The sequence below is a fragment of the Cottoperca gobio genome, chromosome 1 (genome assembly GCF_900634415.1).
Source record: "Cottoperca gobio chromosome 1, fCotGob3.1, whole genome shotgun sequence".
NCBI lineage: Eukaryota > Metazoa > Chordata > Actinopteri > Perciformes > Bovichtidae > Cottoperca > Cottoperca gobio.
In genome coordinates, this window is record NC_041355.1 from 13,070,320 (window position 1) to 13,092,440 (window position 22,121).

Below are 22,121 nucleotides of genomic sequence, written 5' to 3' on the forward strand. Positions count from 1 at the left end.
ACAGTGTCTCATTCTGAGAAGTAATTAATCATACTGGAAGGCATCCACAATGCCACCAGCACCTCAACCAAAATACAAGGAATAAAAATAGTCAAGACAACATGACCAAACATGCACTTTTTAAAAACACATGATTTTACCAAGCGTCCTTCAAATAACCCTACTCACTGCAATTGAAGTAACTGTTATTTACATTATAAATTACATACATACACTCTCCACAATAGATTTGTATTGTTATTTCAATTAATAGATGGCTTGAGTTTGAAATGTTTTTCATCGGACAAACCCATCAAAACATTTATTATTCAAAATAAGGGCAATAGAAATATTAGGTGTAATCATTTCTCTGAAAGGACTTCAGGCGTAGCATCAAAATGCCAAATGAGTGTATTCCAAGAAATTCTCCAAAAGTTATTATTCTACACAACAGATATGTTTTGATCCAAACACAAGTACTGTTTGTTCATGAAACATAAAACCTCAACAGGTACTTATCTCATGTGGGCTCCAGCCCCATGAGCGGAGAAGGCATCTATGCTGTTGTTCCTTCATGTCAATTTCCATGAAGGCTGGGATAATACGAATTCATACTTGTACTTTGGGTACAATGTAAGAAATGAGAGCAGTTCAATCACATATATGATTCAGACTATTCAGTCTATGGAGACCCATATTGTGACAAGGACTGTGAGAAATGACCATGGTTGTCTTACTAACAAAAATAAAAAATCAGAAGAATTGTTTTTTGGAAAATGTAATGTTTATATGATTTTTTTAGGTCAGTACACCTAATTATTTACTGCCAACCGAAAATGCATCTTTTTATTAAGGAGAACACACTTTGAATGCAGGTTGTTACAGTAATACTCACAGTAAACATACTGTGCCAAACTGATCATCAGGCAAACAGTTGATAGTTTTTTCAGACCAGATGTTGATGTTGACAGTAGGCCTCTTATTTTGAAAGGCAGACTATAAGTATAAAGGACATTCCTCTTTTCATCTGAATAACACATATTTAATTGTGAAATGAAGGCTAATAATGGTAATGGTGACTTTCTTACCTCCACTTGGTGGATATCATTGAGTAAACAACCACAAACACGAGCAAAAGTCATGTATATTTTAGGAGATAAAACTAATACAAATTATAACGTATGTTGTATGTAATAATCTAATTTTCAGTAGCTTTTTTTTGTTTATCTGCAAAACTGGAAAAACTGCGGCCCTGGAATAAACTGTTCCTCGCAGCTAGCCGTTGTGACGTCACATCCAAACAAGAAACATTTTGCTGGTGATTATTGCCGGATGGTTCAAACTGAGTGGATTTTCTCTTGATAGCCAACTTGTATCATAATGTCTCAGGATCCGTGGTAAGTAATGTGTTTGAAGGCTCCAATAAATTGTCTCAAATGTATTATTAACTACAACACATTACGTTACTAACGCTGCTAAATTAGCTACTCTTTCTGGACCCTGCTAGCTAAAGTGATAATGTTAGCTAGGTCTTTCCTATATAGATTAACGTTAACCCAATACATCAACTTGCATTTTTATGAAGCCTATAAAAGATCATATATTTATATATTGTGAAATGTAGTATGTCGGTACTGGATCAGGGCATGGACATTCATGTTCATGTTCATGCATTCTACTTCTATTTACTATTCAGATTGAAGCTTGGTAACGTTAGCAGAATCGAAAGAGGAAAAGGAAATGCTAAAAATGTCACGTGATGAATGTAACTAAAGGTTGGGCTTATTTACCCAAATATTCTCCACTTTAATTACACAAACACCATACAGTACAATACATTAGCGCTGTATTAAATAATGGTGCAGCTACATCTTTTGAAGCTGTCAGTCAGTGAAGTTCTTTTAGCTTTTCCAGACACTCAATGCTATATTTTCCTAATACCAACATTAAACTCCAGCATCAAAAACGACAAATGAGTTACATGAAGCCCTCTGCCTCTGTCAGTCTGAGCACTGGACATTATGAGATAGATAGACAGACTAGCAGATATTTACTGGATTTTATTGTAAGGTATTCTTAAAATATTTTATTATGTTTTTTTGTAGGTTGCACAACATTAGGAAACCTATGAGTCAATTGTCTTCACCCTATAAAAATCCACAGACCAGTGATTTACCTTCTTGTTTTGTTCATTATTACATTAACCACGTAACTAACAGGAGTCTCGCTATGTTGATCCATAATCTCTTGCTACTGTTTGCCAATTAACATGACGTCTCTATCACATTCATTGATCTATACTAGGTTACAGAATTATGATGCCACATGTCGCTTGGCACAGGAAATAGCAGAAAACATTCATGAACGGAACAGGCAGCAGAGAACCGGGGGAAACCCTGCAAAGGTAAGGTGTTACATTCACAAATAAAGTGGCATTGACTACACATTTCCCCTGATATAGTCAGGTTTCTCTAGTAGTCAATTACAGTAAATATCTTCTGTCTTTTCAGATCAACATGACACTACGGGCATCACAGCAGAAGCTCAAACAGAATATTGCTCAGCTTAAAGAGGGTTTGTTGAGAGCATCATCAACTCGACGCTTGTATCCTTTCTTCTGAGAATGTTCCAAACAGTGGAAGTCATAAGGTCGAGATTTTAGGCTGGAGGGTTTCCTTTGTGTGTAGTTGAAGTTGTCTTCCTCTAGAGGTCGTTAGAGTGCTTTGAAATGTTCTGCCCCAACAGCTAAAGCAGTAGAAATGTTTCTGTGTGTGTCAGGAGCATCCTTTCCATTAAAGTGATGTTGACCTTATGCATGACCTTAACATGGCTTCATCAGAATGCAGCCAGAAGCTGATAGGAGGCAGAACCTTATTGATGACCTGCTAACCAGAGAGAAGCACCTTAATGCCACCTTCAGAGGAGACATCACAGAGTCGGAATCTTCCAGGTATTTAAGATCCAAGAAAATTATTAATGAGAGGAAAAGTTTATAAAGTCTGTATTTGCAAAATCTCATTCAGCGTTTATCTGTTGTTATGAGTGGGGTCACACAAGGACTACATTTTTACAATTAGACCATTAGATCCAATGGTTTGGGTGAATCTTAACATGTATGTGATAAATGTGGTACTTCACTAAGTAGCAGTTAATTTGTCCTTTTTCTTGTACCCCCTGTAGCTGGTAGGGATTCAAAGGTAGAACCCTTGTTGCTTAAATTATTTAGGGGGATTTATTGGCAGTAATTTAATATGATATTCATAACTATGTCATTGGTGTATAATCACCTGAAACTAAGAATCATTGTGTTTTCGTTACCTTAGAACAGGGGTGGGGAACCTCAGGCCTCCTGACCGTATACGACCCGCGAGACCATTTGATCCGCCCCTCGAGGTAATTCGTAAAACGCACGCAAAAAAAATCCACTAGCAAAAAAAACTAGACGCCAATATTTTAAATGGGCGACTGACTGTTTTTCCTGGCCAAGGTCAGGGTCCTTGAACACAACACGAGCGGGACGTGTCATCACGTGGTCACGTCATATCAAAAAACTTACATTTTAAACGAGACTGTCATTGACATCAGTGAACGCAGCATGGCGTGTGTAAACAAGAGAAAGGTGAATGTGGAATGTCGCACTTTCCAGGAGAAATGGACGAACGATTATTTCTTTGAGGAAGTAAAAGGCCAGTGTGTAGTTTGTGCGGACATACTTGCGGTGATGAAAAATAATCTTGAGCGTCATTACACCACGAGACATGCCAAACTGCACGAGCTGAAAGGACGAGTGCGTTTGGATAAAGTTGACGCTCTTCGGCGGAGTTTGGCCCAACAAGCAGCTCTCTGCAGAGCGGAACATGAAAACATGGAAAGATAGAGAGGTAGACCACCACACCAAGAACAGACTGTTCCACCACTGCTGTGCAGTTATCACTGCCATGTGCAATACTCACTTTATTTTCTATCAACCACTTGGTACTTATATTATTTTTTATTCTATTTAATTATTGTTTACTGCCTTTTTACTTCATATGTTCTTTTGCTGTGACAAGATACATTTCCCCGTTGTGGGACTAATAAAGGATTTCTGATAAAACAGAAAGATACATGGATAAAAAAAGTTGCTTTTTTGCATTTAATATAAAAGAAAAGTGAAATGAATGGGCTGCGTCTTAAAAAAATGTGCAGAGGTTATGAGTTCAATAATTAGTATGGCCCTCGAAGGATGTTGAAAAAAACGAACACTGGCTCTAGAGAGGGCCTTTTACATTTTTTCATTAGCTGAAGTCCACCAAAGTTCCCCCGACATGCTTGGAAAGGAAGGGTTGAGCGGAGGAGTATTCAGTTAGTTGCAATCGGCAACCTCACTGCCAGATGCCACTAAATCCTACACACTACACAAGTAGTTCAAGAAAATTGCGAAATATTTCTCCACCCTGAGTCTCTGTCTGTCACTGTCAGTCAGTGTCAAAAGGGCCAAACCAAGCATCACCCCATGATGCTTCAGGGGGCATCCTCCTCAGAACATGCCACCTTTCATTTTGTGATTTTCCTCTCTGAGATCTTTAAAAAAAAAATAATATCTAGTGCTGGACGCCCAATTAAAAATAATGAATCCCCATTCTCTTGTCTATGTCCTTGACTAGAGAGGTCATAGGCTCTGTTCTCTGCTTTGATGATATGTCACCGGTCACTAACTTTCTGTGAAAGTCTTTGTACATCCGGTATGACCCATGTGCCGTGACCTCTCCCTGTGCTGTCACTCGGAAGGAAGTCTGTCTGTCTGCCATTTTGACAGGGCGCTTAACTTTATGGCCAATTCTTTTTCATTAAGAGATTTTCTCGCTTTGCACTGCTGATCACACATTTGGCACCTCCTGAAATGCACACACACGGACGTACACACACACACACACACACACACACACACACACACACACACACATACAATCGTATGAATGTATGCGTGCGTGTGTGTCTTGATGAACGAGGATGGAAGGAGTGAGTTTACAGTTTATAACTGTCCTTTGAGACATTTATTCCAGGACTTGTGGAGCTAATAAAAGAGCTGGATGCACAGTTTATATCCTATTCATCATGTGATGTCATGTCAGTGTGGAAGTTTTTAAAAGCCATAAGCAGCAAGTATTTATTACTTTGTGTAATGTTTGACCTAGTCTAGCCAAGGTGATATTTGTTTGGACAGGAAGAGGAAACGGTGTCATGTTGTTAACTTCCTCCAGCTTTTCATGTTCATGTTTCATGTTCATGTCTGTTTTTATAAATGTGTGTTTATTAGATGGTACCTCCATGTTGCTTAGAGGCTTAACATTTATATTAAAGTTCCTGTGCAGTACAGTATGTCTACTTACTTTGTGCTGGGAGTTTCGAGGAGTAACTGAAAAAAGCGTTGACTGAAACCCAAGCGTCATTGTTTCATCAGATCAGCAGAACCAGATCAGAAAACCACTTTTATTGATGCCTTTCTGTGATATCTTTCACAAGCTTTGGTTTTGGGATTGATCTACTTAGCGGTGCTTTGCACACCCTTTCATCTTTTTAAAGACCACACACCCAATTACATAAAAGGCTCTGTTAAAAAAAGAAATCTCAAATGACATTTGCTAATAAATTAGCTTTGCAAACTGTAATCATGTGGTCGTATGATTTTTAGTTCTCTCTGTCAAACCTAACTTTAATAGTGATTTGTGGTGGGTAATTTGGATTTGTGGGTAAGACCCATTCCCACTGTGTGGTCTCTGAGGACAGAATGAGGGAGGGGGTGGATTGGCCATGCTTGGATAATCTAAGCCGCTCTTTTTTTTTTTTTTTGAGAACTTTGGGTAAAAGAAAAAGGATAGAGGTTACAGAGGAGACTTTAATCTACCCCTGAAACAATACATTCTAAGCATCTCCATTTCAGACCAAGCAAAAGAAGGACATGGCGCCTACATTTGAAGACTCAGTTCACCTTGTCACCCCTCAGAGCCACCTTTCCACCATTATTCACTAACCTTTCCTTTGTATGTGATCGCACTGGAAATAGTTGTAATTAGTTAAATCTCCCCTGTCCAAGTCATTCAGTCAGGACCTGGGTGCTCAGGCCCCGATGGCGGCAGTCTAGTACTTTGTGGCTGCCAAGAGATGTGCCTGACTGATTTTGGCGCACCCCACTGACTGGTTAATTGGATCTTCACACACTGAGCACTTTCGTGAAGGAAGTGGAGGGCTGGCACACAATCTCATAGTAATCAAACATGTCAGAGAGATTACACCAAACACCTCGTCTCACCTACTCCCCTGATGGATTCGGCCTCAGCTAGCTAGCATTGCGAACAGTCTGACGACGCTTTACCGACCGCTTCAAAAGCAGCTGGACTTAGTCTTCACACTGTAAGATGCATGAGTTGGGGTGAGATAAAAGTAGTTTTATGCATTGCTCGTGCAAAACAGCTTTCACTTTTGAATGGAAAGATCGGGTTTAAATGGACCAATGACAGACTGACTTATGTATGTTAGCCTGACATCAAAACCACAGAAAAAACATTTAAGAGTAGTAGTATGTCCTTGGTTACTGATATGCCTCCATGTGGCTCAGGTCACTTCTCCTGGTCTTGACCAGCATATGACTTGCTCACAGCAGACATGGTAAAATCCAACCTCACACAGAGATTCTGAATCCGTCACTGCAAAAGAGGGGGGTCTGAAACACAGCTTTAAGCTATTAACAGAATAATAGCTTTAAAATCCCACAGTGTTGTGTAGCACAGCATAGTACAGTACAGTACAGAGAGCTCTCTGGTCGGTCGCTTCGTCAGAGCGTAAAGCTCCACAGCAGTCCACAGTGACAGATAAACACGTGCTGTTTACACACTGCACAAGCTAAACTGCTATTTTTCAATCAATCAAAAAACTTAAAAGACAAAATAAGTAAACACTTTTTTCTGTGATCTAAAGGGTTCAGATTTTGTAATAAAAGGTTCGAAAGAGTACAGTATTGAAAAGGGAACATGCCTTGTACAGATGTGCATTGCACTTCTATCCCAAACGGGCATATTGACTGTGTTTACTAAAAGTCACTGATGCTGAGTGTTTTAGAAATGTGTGCTGTAATGGTGATTGTCAGCCAAAAAGTGCACTTTTGCCGCATACTTTCAGTTGTAGTGCACTGTTGGGTGATTTGTCTTTGTTGCTTTAACAGCTGCTGCTCTGCTTTTTGGTGGGAACTGTCATTTCCCGGTCTCCAGAACCCAGTTTTGAAGAGCTGCCGTGAAACATTTAGGAAACTAAGCATTGTCGTGATAATGTTTCACAGGTCAACATTGATGGGCACAGGGGCAGGATCAAGTGGAGGTGTTACAGCCAATCCCTGGCTGATCAACGAAACAGAGGAGACCAAAGGGCTGAACTTTGGAGAGATCAAACAGCAGCAACAACGAGTAATAGAAGGTAATTACACATAATTGAATAAGTGGTAAATGGACTGCACTTGTATAACGCTTTTCTATTTTAACGGACAAAGAGCTTTACCGTTTGATTCTCATTTACACACACACACACAGAGCTGCACTGTCCTAACCATCGGGAGCTACTTCTGGTTCAGTGTCTTGCTAAAGGCCCTGTCACTCAGCTGCGCATGGCAGAAACGTATGCCGGCGTATACGAAATATCGGCTACAACACTGATGTGATCTTTCTTCCATTCCAGTTCCATTACGCATCAAGACCAAATATGGGTAGCAGTAACAATTTCCTGCATCACTGTCTGTCTAGTGCACATAAATAGACATTTCCACTAAAACATAGTAAAATAAAGGCAGTTGAGGGATAACAAAAGTATTCTAGACGTGATTTGTATTAAACTAGTATTGAAGGGTTCCTGTGGATCCTTAAAAAGTTTTAAAAGGCATTGAATTCATTCATCTAAAAATAAGGCCTTAATTGGTATTAAAATGTCTTAAATTAATCCTTAAAAATGCTAAAGACATGGGACGTAGGATTTTATGAATTTCTTCTTTCTGACATTGTAATTAAAAATCTCAAAACAATTGGTAACATCAATTAAATGTTATTATTTACCGAGTTAACAACAAGCAGATCAGGATAGCAGAAAACACAACAGTCGTATTTAGTTTGCGGCCAGTATGTTCAGAGTAGATTGCTAGCTAGCCACGACAGAAAATGATTCAATCAATAATTGGCAGCATGGCCAAAACTAGTATCAGGCAATGTATACGAGGTTACAGTGCAGTTTGTACACCATAATTGATCATTTTTTCTACAATTAAGTTAAGTTGATCTTAAATCCTAAACTGTAGGAGTCCTGACGGCTACGTTCGTGTGTGCTAACGTATAAAAGATGATCAGAATTCACATCTCGAAAATGTATTGAAAACCAACGCCTGCTTTTTCTTGTTTCCTGAATGGCTCTGACATGACTTGAACACCAAGACATTAGTTCACCTTACTCCATGTGACACTTCATTGCTATGTCTCCATTACGACTCTGGTTATTGTCAATTTGGGATCACAGAATCCCCTTAAGACAGTGAAAGCAAACCACATGGAGGTTTCCATGCGGCATCCCTGTGGGATTTCTGGTGAAGTTGGGTAATGGTGAGCGCCTGAACCTGCGGTAATAAAAAATTCCTGTGGTAGTGAGTGTGTCAAACTTGGAAACCTACAGAGGCCAAAACTTGTCTTTTCTTTTCTTTTTTTACTTTTAGCTTCACTGTTTTTGCTCTCCACCTTGGCCAGCCGCAGTTATAATAACAGGAGTATGGCTGAGTGGGGTAAAGTACTGAATGACTCACATGTGGCACTGTGAGCTGAGCTGGACCCCAGCAGCCTGTCATTCCTATTTCCCAAATAGTTGCCTCATTATATCACAAGTGCAGTCTACTGTAATTGCTCCCTTCTTTTTCAAAGGGGACTGCTAAATTTGACATCACATTGATTTTATTTTTGCAATTTAATGTATTTTTCCCCAGTTCCTTTTCTCTGAATCCTTGTCTGGCATTGCATATGTCAGCGCTCTTACTGTTAGTTTCGTACTTTGTCTTGTGTATAAAATGTTCTATTTTCTTTCCTCTCTCTTCACAGTCCAGGATGCAGGCTTGGATGCACTAGCTGCTGTCATCAGCAGACAGAAGATAATGGGCCAGGAGATTGGCAACGAGCTGGATGAACAAAATGGTAAAGTTCAATTTGCATGTGTGTCTGTACATATTCGTCAAAAGAAAAATTCCAGACACATTACACACTGCTGTGCGAAATCAATCAGACATACTTGTTCTGCAATGGAACGACTTGCCTCATGTAACTTTCCGGACTGTGATACTCCCTCACGCCATTGCAACACTGACATAGTTAGTACCAAGCACACGCACACACGCCCTCACACTACCATTGTCATAGCGACTGACCTCAAATTCAGGTCAAGACCATGTCCGCCAGACATACACGCACAGAGAATCTTCATGCTACTTAAATGCCTTGAAAAAACAGGTTTTGTGTTCTGGAATCAGATCTGCTCCGAGATAATGGTGTTTTTGAGTTATTTTTGGCCTCCCATCAGTCCATAAATAGCTTCCGCCACAAGTAGATCGTGCTATACAGAACAGAGTGCATTGCACCAGACTGCTTGTGCGCTCAGACAGGCGGTACTTGAGACGTAAGACTTTGGGACGATCATCTGTCAACCGGTGAACAATTAGATCCTTTTAATGGATCGCTCTCAGAAGACTTTAGCAGTTAATAGGCCAAAGCCTGAGAGTCTTAACTTACAAAGAGGATGTATTCCTGTCGTTTTTCTTCTTTATTCCAGGGGGTAATCTCTAATGTTTAAGATGACAACCAGCCCAGAACTTGCATTAGTCTGTCAGCTTCTTTTCTCACAATCAGGCGAAAGAAACTGCCGGTTCAGGACTCTGGACTTGATATTTCTCTCAGGGCTTCAGTAATTAGTGCGCTATGCTGCTATTCTGAGTCGTACAGTTGGAAAGAAACAAGGCGATGAAGCCCAAATCTCAACAGAGGGAATTGTATTGCTTTATCAAGCAATAACATAAAGTTAAAATGTATTGATTTGAATGTGCTTAATGTGTGGCAACCTCAGAGGAGATCCCCGACAAGCTGTTCATCTGCAGTCGTCGCACACACCTGAAGTACAGGCAGTTATTGTCTGTTTCTACCCTGATGACCAGCTTCCAGTTGCGAAAGAAGGCGTTGTACTGTCCTGTAATATCCTTTAATATCCTGTCTGAGCAGTTGTACCCAAACAGGTTGTATAACGGAGCGATCTCGGCATGGAAACTAATGACCTTCTCTTCTGCTGGGAGGGAATGGCAGATGTTTGGTTGACACCGACGGGAGAATGGAAGAGAAAGAAAGGAAAGCGGATTGTTTTAGCCCGCTTTCCTGTTACCGTTTTGAACGTGAGAAGGATCATTGCTCTCATGCTCCGACTGGCGTGTTTTTCTTCTCGTTCTTTCGGCTTGATGTCAGTATTTCCAATAATATGAACCTGAATGGGTGATGGGAGAGCTGTAACTGAGAATTACACCATTGCAAGTAAGCGAGAAGGCAGATGATTTTGGCCCTGGAAACAACGGCTTGTCACTACTCCTGTCGTTAGACCCCACATGACTCTTAAAGATAATGGGTTTTCTTTTGATGGGAACTCAGCTTTTTATTTCTGTAATGGCCCCACATATATATGCTACCTGTGGGTAATGTAAAAAGCTCCATGGGGTGAAATCCAAACAGTCAAAATGTGTAGAAACCTGCACACATTTTCACCAGTTGTTGTTTACATTTTTCTTTTTTTTATATCTTGGTTTTATGATATATTTATACTTAGACGTATATAGACTGCCTTTTGTTTAATACAAAATATATTCATGGTGCATGCAGTGTAACCGGTCCCTGTGTTCATGCAGACAGTTGATAAAGTGTAGAAATAGAATTTCCTCACGGACCCGTCCAAGCTCCTCGCGGTCTCTCTCCACAATTTACAGCCTAAGGCCTGCTGACAACAGGCAATACTTCACAGGGCTCTGGCCTTCCACGGCTTTTCTTTACCTCCCTGTGTTTCTTTCCTTTTGTGGGACCTTTGCTGCCCCTGCATCTCTCATTTCATTCCCTGTTCTCCTTTGCGTCTTTTCAACAGTCCTTTTTATTTTATAACCTCTTTCCAGATATCATCCATCTCTGGGTCTATGAAAGATATCTTAGTTCCTTAGTGTTTTACAGGATGGAGAATAGGATTATATCATACATGTAGATGTAGACCTAGTGACGGCTGGTGTAGTCCCCACGTTCCCTAAACCTGATTTTAGGGTTCTTGATTTAGGGTTATCTTGAGTAGCTCACAAGTTTTGATTTAAAAAAAAAAGAGTGACTAGCTTTGCCCACATTGAAAAATATGTTTATGTATTTATTTCTGTGTTTTTCAAAAGTATATGCAGACTAGCTTTAAAGTCTTGCCAGAATGCTTCCCGCATGTGCAATTGTACAGACCTGGCAAGCGATGCCCCGAAAACAGAATATTTTCAGAGTCTGTTGAGCAGGCAAACCAACAGGTTTGCTTCCTGTCTTCTTCTTTGTTAGTGTTAACTCTGCACGTCGTCAGTCGAGACAGTATGATCATCCTCTTGTTTGTTTTCGCATTCGGTCAAGTGTGTGTTGTTTCAGCTCTTGATTCTGGAGTCACTATGGCAATTTACAAATCACCAAATAAGAAATGGCAACTTGAAACTGAGATGTTTTGTTCCCCCCGCCCCCATTCCTACTGGGCATACCAAGTTACTGTGTAAAAGTACTGTTGCTATGGCAGTTGTATTTATTACAAAATACAATTTTGTGTGATTATAATTGAAGTATGTTTATGAACGGAGTGTTGTTACTGTTTGGTTGTATGCCTTCAGGCTATTCCCTCTCTCCGGCTCTCTTCGGTAGTTAATGCAGTATGCGAGGAACGTAGCTTTTGTATTCTTTAGTTTTATACCCTTGTTATTATAGCTTTAACTCTGATTCAAACTATGTTTTAAGTGTGGTCTGTCCTAGCATTGCGTTTCCTAATAGGCGACATTGAGTCTCAATAAATTAACGTTTTCTGCATTCAAAAAATGTGAATGTTTGTCTTCTAGACTTGTACCTGAATGAGTTTTTATTATTATTGCACGAGACAGCTTTGCAGGTGCTGCATTTCTTTCTTGTATTAAATGTCAAAATCGACTATATAAAAAAAAATAAGAAATGTTTTCGGAGAGGCAAGGAAAATGGATTTAAGTTATAAAGCAGGGGAATGGCAAGGCTCCTTGTTGATCTTGACAGTTGGCGCGTAACCTTGGCGTCTGACTGTCTTTCTGTCTTGTAGGGTTCCTTTTCCCCCTGATCACTGTACTGTAGCAGTGTTTTCCTATAAATAGATTAAGCTCTTTGTAGTTTGGCTCCTCAAGTCTAGCTCATGACCCAAGTGCAGTGGAGGTTGCAGTCATTTCCTTTTCGGGAAACAAATCCGGCTGAGGTCAGCAATGAAGATGACCCTTTTCAGAGGTTTAGAGATGAACCTGAAGCCCTCAGTCATTCCCCTTCTCAGTCTCATCTGGATCAGAATGGACTGAAATGTAGAAACGAGCAAGCAGACCGATTACCTCAATTTCAGTCTGCTTTAAAGCTCATAACATTAATCCATTGCATATTGAATATTTTCCCATCTTACTTGCCAGTCATAACAAAAAGAGAAATTCAATCATGATTGTTAGTGTGTTAAAGTTAGTTAAATGATGTGCTGTCATCAAGTTTTTTTTTTTCCATTTTTCTCACATGATGTTACTAAAGATAGTATGTTTTCATTTCCAAATTAAATGTTGCATAAAAATAGTCCGACTCATACCAACTGAAATGGCTTGCACCAGCAGCAGTCTCCCTTCCCACCGAGAAAGATCAACATTAATTTCACTTTATTAGTGTTGATATTTCTCATATTGTTGCCTGGAACAATGACATCACTCCATGTCAATGTTTTGTACTTTTGTCCTGACAGACAGTGGCTAGCTTGTTAAAACGGCGGCTTTTGAAAGGGGCTGCAGGAGTTTGAGGTTGTCTCATTTGTCAGATTTTTTTAGGGGATTCTTCCCAATTGAGTTTGACTGGTGGTGAGGAACTGCGGCTATGACATATGCCATTAAAACCTCTAAAAAGCTCTAGTCTACAGTAGGCGTGATTGGAAACCATGTGATGCAGACAGACATTGAGACACAATAACACACACAAACAAAAGGAAAGATGTGTATCTCTGTGCTTATGGCTCCATCAAGATATATATCATCATACACCTAGACTAGACCAATCAAATGAATGGATCATTGAATGATGAGTTCATCTATTTTCCAACACCTTTCTGCATGTCTGAAGTTCATCAGCAGTTTCCAGCTAAACTAAATCTGCTCACCACACATAAACCATTCAAATGAATCAAGTCACTGCCATTTGTTCTGTGTATTTTCCTCCACATCAAGACCTAATTTTGAATAGACCTCAGACCCCTTAGAGCTCTAGCAGATGTGTTCTCACATTAACTATCACAACCATGGCCTTTCCATGGCCTGTCCCTGTGTTTTATCCTATTCTTTGATAATAATTCTCTGGGCTGCTTGGTATTGCAACTCCTGTCTTTACTGACAACACAGTTATAACCACAACATGTATATCTGGGTCTGGAGAGAAACAGACCCTCGTTTCGATTGAGACCTTCTGGAACAAACAATTGTAGATGGATGCAAGAGATATTTTCTCTCAGGCACTGCAACAGGTCTGACCACATGTGCACTCTGGTTTTGTCTGACTCTTAGAGATAAGATGAAGAGGATGTCTTCTTTTAATGACATAATAGCAGCCTGGACCAAATGTTGAATCTTGTTTTGTCTAGTAAGAACTTTTTGTTGCTTATTGCATGTGTACCATAAGTGCACAAAACACTGTAAATATATTCTATGCTGTTAAAAATCCTGCATTCCGGGATGTCAAACCTTTATTCACAGTAAATGCTTTCTCTTCTTATAAAGAAATACAAGGTACATTCAAGTTATATATGGATTTATACATTTATTATCACCTTTTGGTTTGTGTGAATGTAATGCGCTAAGAGTTCTGTACACCTTAAAAATGCCTTAATATCCAAATGCAAACTATTTTACATTTGTTGCTATTGAACATGAAAGTGGTGATTGCGAGAGAAGGATTCATGCATGCGTATTGCAAAGCTCTTTGTCACCCAATCTGATTTATTCTTAAGGTAAAAGTGTGTTACTTTCCAAGTGTCCTCTCTGTTAGTAAGCCATCTGCTTAAGAAACAGAATAGGCTTTGCTCCTATGATGGACTTCTTGCTAATAATTAGATCACTGATTTGATTTTGCGTAAGCAGAGCATGTATAGGGACCCAAGCTGGACGGCACTAATGACTTCCAAATAAACAGTAGAGTGAGAAGAGAGAGGCACTTACTGCTGCAGCACAGTGACATCAGCAGCGGCCCCAGAGAACACTGCTTCTGCTTTTAGAAACCGCTCGGTGAGCAAATAAACCATACTAATGATGGCACTCGGCAGAAAGTCAGTGTGGTTAGACTTGTAGATTGATTTAGTGTTTGTTTGATTCGCTCCGTTTGAAATTGGGGCTGGTAGTAGTGAGTAGTGTTTTCCAGACGACATGGAAATGCAGAGCGTCGTGATGTGATGTTCAAAAGAGCGTTGTCATCAGAGGAATGACAAGGTTGCAATGAGCCGTGAAAGAGGGCATCATTTTGAGTGACCACCAGATTGGCTGACTGGTGTTTGACTTTGGAAATTATTGCGAAAAATGCATGATGGAGGGATAACACACCCACACTATATTATTTGCTATATGTATGTACGACTGCAACTAATGATTATATCCATAATTGTATATTCTACCTCGATACGTTTTTATTTTTTATTTTTTTGATCATTTATTCTAAATATACTAGTTACAAAAGCATCATATTACTTATTTTGTCTAACCAAGAGTTACAAAATACGCGGTATGACAAGGAAACAAGTAAATCTTTTAAATACTGTTATATAGGCCTAAATATAACGCTGACGCTGTCCCTTTTTAAATTTTAGTTTTTTTGTTTTATCTATTGCACCACGGACCATGTTCATGTTCTATCCTATTCTGTTGAATCCAGATGTGTGGAGCATATTTTATTCCTCATAGAGTCTTGTGTCAGAGCCCCTATACTGTGTATATATTCCAGTTCTCATTGGTTTTCTGAGCAGGTAAAAAAAGTTTTCAATATGTGACTTATGCATTAATTGTATTTTAGGAAAAGTTTTTGGATTTCAGACAATAATATAAAGTCGTGTTTTAACCAGATTCTTTTATATTTGCTCAACCCCATCCCAGAACAGTAATCTCATAGATTAAACTGTTTTATATTTTTACTTGTTGAAGATTAAATCTGTTTTTAGAGGGTTTAATATTCCCAAAAGACATTGATGGTATGGATGTGTGATGGAATGACAAGAAAAAGGCCAAATGAAGATGCACCGCAAATCACCAGGCCAAGCCTCCTGTGCCACGCATCCTAAACCAGGGTACAATCAATCATGGGTCCTTGTGTCCTTGTTTCTCTATCTATCCATCCCGGCATCCATCTCTGTCTAAGGCCTGTTGGTGTCATACTGATAGAGTTGTGAAGAAGAGGGGGCTCACAATGACATGAGGGACTTGCGTCACATTAACCACAGCCATGTGATGAATAATCCAGTTTAGGCGCAGCAAGGAAATTAACATTTTTGGACGCTGAAGAAAAACATCTTGAGACATTTCATCAATCACGCCTCCTTTTGTTTCCCTTAGTAGATTGATGCCCCTTTTATCACTCAGTAAGCATGGGATTGGGTTTAGATTTTCTTCCCTGTTTAAAGATGAAACCTGTTGTACCTTTTTAATAGTTTTTTTTTGTCAGAAAAGTGCGATTCTCATGTGATTTCACTGGCTTTTAATGGCACCATAGTTAATGACCTGAATGTGAAAGTCTTGGTCTGGAAAGGTAGTCTGAATGTTTCCTCGCGTGGTTTTTCTGACACACTGGCTCAGTGTCAGTACCTTATATTCCATCCATTCTTACTTACAATAAATGTTATTCTGTGACAATGGAGAGAAAGTAGTCACACCTAACCTGGCATTGCAAAATAAATAGATAGTTTAGACAAAAAAGAATCTCCTTTCAATCATCACTTCTGACCCACTAGAAGAGTGTGGTGGTGTCTGTATCTACAGAGACCCTGCCCTCAGCCTGTATTTTCTTATTTTGCTGTGTTCAGGACGTTTCGAGAGGATGCTACAAAAATGGCGGACACAGTGCCGAATAATTGAAATGCCAAGCGGACAAAGCACGTCCCAAAACGAGAGTGAATCTGGGGTTTGTTTTCACCCGCTGGCGATCACCCTAACCCGCGGGCAGGGGGTGTGCGTTTCTGGTGTTGTTGAGCTGGGGAGGAGGGGCCGACTTCAAATGTTGTGTTAACAAACCACCACCAACTAATTCTATTTGTTATGCTTTTAAGGTAACCCCATATGTTTTGATGGAGCTTTTGCTTGTGTGAAGCATTTCCACATACGTTGAACAAGATATTGCTGATAGCCTATATCCTAGGGCAGGGGTCTTCAACAGGGGGTCCGCGACCCACAGTGGGTCCGCGGCAGGTACTGCAGGGGGGTCGCAAAATTATTTGTAGATAAAGTAATGAAAAAATTTTACTTTGCCATTCACATTCCCTCCTCCGCTGTACTTCGCGAAGGGCGGCGACATACACCTACAGTCAGAGACGCCACGCACTCCCCCCGTCAGCACAGACCTCCTCAAGCCTCTTGTGTACAATATAGACAGTAGGGGGTCCTTGCACCACGCTACACCAGTTTGGGGGTCCTTGGCCCGAAAGACGTTGAAGACCCCTGTCCTAGGGAAAGCTTGTATGCCATGTTTGCCCAGGAAACGGTAGTAATTTAAAAGACCCCTATCTCAATCAAGAGGAAAAACGTAGAGTATTAAAGATAAATCCAAGATTTATACATGTATTTGTTTTAGGATTAAGTAGCTAACACATAGCTTTACCACTTTAAATGTTTTTCATGTTTGTTTTCCAGTTAAAGATGTGTTGCTCAACAGAAGAACACAAATGATTTCCTCATTTCTATGTCATATATTATTAACAGATGCCAACATGTAGGAGGCTTTCGCACTCGAAGGTTTCCCTCCTTCATGCTTTCTGCTCTACAAGCTGCAAGCTTTGTTGTCGTATCAGGGCTTTCATTTATCTCGATCCATCTGGAACAAATGTGCGCTGGTGGTGACAGTCATTAGCAGGAAAGGCCCCACATTAAAAAGCCGCCAGTGGCAGAAATTCTCAGACTACGGGAAGAGACAACTGATGTTTGGCAGCAATAGAAGAGCGTGATGGTGTAGATACTGGCACGACTTTCATGGCTGATTTGGCAACACTCTGAAAATTGGGCAGAGTTACAGTTGTCATAGCTAGTTTTGGGCCCAAACATCTTTGGTATTCATATTATTGATGCAGAGCTTCCTCGTATTAAATGCCAAAGCAAAAAAATAAATAGAGTCTTCCAGCTGTCTATCACAACAGGAAATACATTCTTGTACGCCATGTGCATCTCTTTTGCATTATTTATTTAATGGCACCAATTAGATTAACAGCAGCTTGACAAACAGCCGGTGGCACCTTGAGATCAGAGATTGTTTTGTTGTTGTAAATCCTGGTTATTTGTTGCCCAATAGATTACGGATTAAAGCAAGGTGTGTTGAAAATATGAAGAAGTCATAGAGCTCATTGGAATGTGGTCCATGTCGTCGCGGTTGACAGCAATGCACCAAAGTTTATCACAATTCCATGGACCACGGTGACTCATTTCTGGATGTTTCTCTGTTCTGTTGTGTAAGGGATATCAGAGCCCATTAAGACCTATCCTACCAACAGCTATACTGATCAAATGATCCTGACTCGGCATGTTTGTGGAAGCTGATGTTTCTTTTGGGGTGTTTTTAGCTTTAAATGGTAAGGGAGAAATATCTCAATTGAGTCTATCAAAGTCAAGTATCGCCTTATTTAGCCCAACACCGGTTCCAACACACAAAAAAAAGAATACAGTTTATCTTGGAAAAATGATAGCTGTGAGATTGATTTCGAAATAAAGTCGTCAGCTTCAGCTTGAAGAATGTGTGGTGTGATAGAAAAGTGCATGACAAGCGACTTGTTGGGAGTAGGAGATTCCCTTACAGTCGTACCTTCTCTCTCTATCTCACCTGCACACACACATATATTCACACACCACAGTTATGCCATATATAATAGAGACAGGCACCTAGAAAAGCCCAATATATACGGTATGATGCAGGAATGAGGTGTGGTCGGTCCTGCTCAGCTCATCTACAGACCCGGATCACATCCAGATGTCCGCCAACAAGCCCGTGTAGAGACTGGGCGAGGCTGTTTCCCCCTTCCATTCCCTACTCCATCTATCCTTCACAACACGCACAGCCACCATGCTGGCAATCGCAAGCTATTTCACAAACTATCAATTGTGCATTATCCCTGAAAAGGCATAAGGAAGGGGAAAAAACTCTAGGGAGGTATGATTTCACCAGTTCTTTCCTACCAACATCTTTAAAGCAGAGGATGACACAACACTTGGAAACAAACACTTATTGGGCTGTGTGTGTTCTTTGAAGGGTTTTGTCTCATTACCATTTCTTTGAGCAGTCCATCTTTTTAATACCTGTCTTAGTGGACATTAGAGGGGGTTTAGCTGCCATGGGTTTTACTCTGATGCTATTACTGTGACCATATATTCTGCAATCTGTATAATGTATTATATTAATGTATTAACCATCGGCACATCAGCTATTGGATGTGTATAGATTTGAATCGTGATAAAAAGCTTATATTAAATAACTTATTTGACCATTTTACTTACTATTACTTCAACTTATTCTACAATTCATTCAGCAGTTTTATTTATTTTGTGTTAATTAATGGAGGGTAACTGCTACTTATTCACTTGTTGATGCTGAGTATGGGTGCAGCCTTTTGGACTTGCATACAATGAACTTTCATTTTTGTACCACACAAAGATGTTGAATTTCACTTTATTCAGCAACTCCTACTATACACTTGGATCAGGCGAATATTTACAATATATACATCATTTTATTGGAGATGAAGGCATTATTGTTAATATCGTGAGGATTTTAATGATTCATATTGACATTTATTAGGTTGTTTATTTACTTACAAACATGTATCAAAAGAAGCTATTGCAGTCACGTACCACATACCACCAAGATATTTATGACCAGCACCGGCATTAAAATAACCTGTTTTTGGAGTTATGAAACATAAAAAGAAATATGTGACAGGTGTTTATATGTGCTCCATGTTCTGGTCATTTGTAGCTGTAGCTTACAGTGCTTTATTAGTTCAATAATGTCAAATGAAAGAATGTTGAGCTGCACTTTGAATCGTACGTCATTTGTTTAAGTCTAAATCAATGTTTGGATTTTTTTTAAGACACCTGAGATAATGCATAGTTTAACATACACAGCTTAAAGCAGCCTCATGCAAACACAGACTTTTATTGTTTGCTCCTATACACTGTTGATTGCAGTATCACCTCTCAGTATAACACCATCAGGCTACTGGGCACCATCAATCACCTTAGATTTTTGTTCTGCAGTTTCTCCGTTAATACAATAATTGATGTTCCATACAGAGTTATGTCAGTGAAAGCTCACTTTTACGAGATTTATTTGATTGTATTACTGCTGCACTGTTACTACTGTCCTCATAGGAATCACTTAGTATTAGAACTTTGCCAGTAGCCCTCACTGTGTGATACAGAATGTATGGTAATAACTCAATCATTTGAAGAACATGAAGTATCAGACGTTGGATATTACACTAGTACTCAGCATTGCCTCTGGATTACCTGCTCGAAAAGGAGGATATTATGATTTGACTGCATTTTGCTTGCAAAGCCAACCCACTGCTGTTTTTTTTTTTTTTTGGGAGAATTGCCTAGTGTGTGTGGTATGTGTACAATTTAACGGCAAACTGATGTTGATACTTTGCTGTAATTTTTCCCTGGAGAGCTTTTGCGGGCAGATTGTCCAGTGGAAGCACATTAGCCGTATGTGTTGGTGGTATTGGTGGTTGGGAACCTCTGCAATTTCAGCTGCCAGTTCCTTTGGCGCTGGGCAAAGGATTCCCTGCCATGTATTGGTACCTTAGACTGACTCAGGCTTGGCCCAGCAGGTTCCTTTTGGCTAACGCAAGTGACAGAGGGAACAAATCTCCTCCTCTGTTTATTTAATTGCTAACCGCTCCGGTTTGGAGGCCGTGTTCAAAGGGCCGATGAGCGGAGAGCTGCCTCGCGTTCCCCTCAGCCTTGGGGTAGCATGGGTCATCCCACCTAATGAGTGGAAGGACTTACTTTACCAAGTCTCCCTCAACCCAAAGCCAACACATGGTTCCCATTTAAGCACAGGGGGAAGATTGCACCTTCATCTGCTGGGCATTTTTATGTGTTTGTGTGTGTGCAAGTGCACATATATACATCTGTTCTTCAGCACTCAGTGTGTGTGTGTGTGTGTGTGTGTCTGTGTACACACAGATCAGTGCGTATGTTTGAGAGTGTAAGTGCCTTGTCTGAGTGTGAGATCATTGTGTTTTTACTGAAAGTCTACACCACATGTCCAGCACATGTTGTCAGGTTGTGACTGGCACACAGGACATATTTATATCTGCATGAGGAGCTCAGAGGCTACTGGCCAGCCTGAGATAGGATGGAGAGCGAGGTAGACGTCAGTGTAGGACCTCACACACACACACACACACACACACACACACAGACACACACACACACACACACACACACACGCACACACGCACACGCACGCAGACACAAACACACCGATACACACACACACACACACTGAGTGCGGTAGAGAGCAGGGTGGGCTAATCTTACGGATGCACTGTGCAAAGAAAGCGAGGCAAGGGAGTCTGAGAGTGAGGGGGCGACATTTCAAGGAAGGCGAGGGAGAAAAACAAAGGTTGAGAGACTTGGAAGGACTCGGGAGAGTATAAAAGTAAAGTGAGATAAGATATATAAAGATGATCTTTCAATGAAGAACTTGGCCAATTGACGAGAAACTCGATTAAAGTTTGATCGATATTGCAAAGAAAGTAATGGAAGAAGGAAATACAATTTAAACATTTTTAAGAGGATGATTAAAAAAAGAAGAAGAGGGAATTATAATAGAATGTATTTATAGAGCCCTTTACAAGGTAACTGTAGACATAACATATGTATTGTTAATTTGACAGGTTTTGTTGGAGGAAATTGAAACGATAGCTATCACCTAACCTTCAAAGTGATACTGTACATATCTGTCCCAATAGAAACTGGTACAAGTTGTGTCACTACCTTTCTAGAACAAAGCCTTTCAAGTGGGAAATGCTTCATACCCCATCCATATAATCTGTTATCTGATAACCCCGCATGTGTGCTATCAGACACAATCTGGAGACCAAACTAAAGGATGACAATCCCCCCCCCGACACAAAAGATGAAAAACTGTTTCCAAACTAGAGTTTTGCTCACAATTTACACAAGAGGTCCTTTTATTGGTCTTTTGTGTGTGTGTAAAATGTTGACGTCCGTTTTATGTGTTATGGGCACGGCACAGAACTGTGCCGCTTGAACAATCACAGGCCCTAAAAAAGACTTTTGATCTGTTATCTAATCATTCTCATCTGTTGTTTCACTCTTGGCTTAATACCAGCCTCCCGTTTTGTTTCCATGCTGCTATTGTTACATGTTCGAGACAGGCTGTAAGTGTTTAGTGTGGGCATAGACATAGACCTGACCTGCCCAGACTAAAAAGGATAAACAATAACTCAAAGAAAATATTAAACATTTTCTAGTAATTACTTACAGACTCATATAGTTTTTTACAACATACTTTTTTGGGGTGATTTCTTAATATTGTGCTATTTTTGTTTGTGCAAAATAAGGGATTGCCACTTAAAAT

The 22,121-nt window shown here is 40.0% G+C and overlaps 1 protein-coding gene across 2 annotated transcripts in view; it reads left to right on the top strand.

Annotated features, from left to right (window-relative positions):
* The first annotated feature begins 1,249 nt into the window (after window positions 1–1,249).
* Window positions 1,250–22,121, top strand: part of stx8 (syntaxin 8) — a 43,303-nt gene continuing 22,431 nt past the window's right edge. The window contains exons 1-6 of one of the 2 annotated variants that reach the window (XM_029427835.1): window positions 1,250–1,376; window positions 2,284–2,383; window positions 2,490–2,584; window positions 2,819–2,929; window positions 7,295–7,428; window positions 9,081–9,173. In XM_029427835.1, the coding sequence (XP_029283695.1) occupies window positions 1,360–1,376; window positions 2,284–2,383; window positions 2,490–2,584; window positions 2,819–2,929; window positions 7,295–7,428; window positions 9,081–9,173 (550 nt within the window). In that variant the 5' untranslated portion in view covers window positions 1,250–1,359. The remainder of the gene's footprint in view (window positions 1,377–2,283; window positions 2,384–2,489; window positions 2,585–2,818; window positions 2,930–7,294; window positions 7,429–9,080; window positions 9,174–22,121) is intronic. The other variant, XM_029428471.1, reaches the window with a different exon arrangement.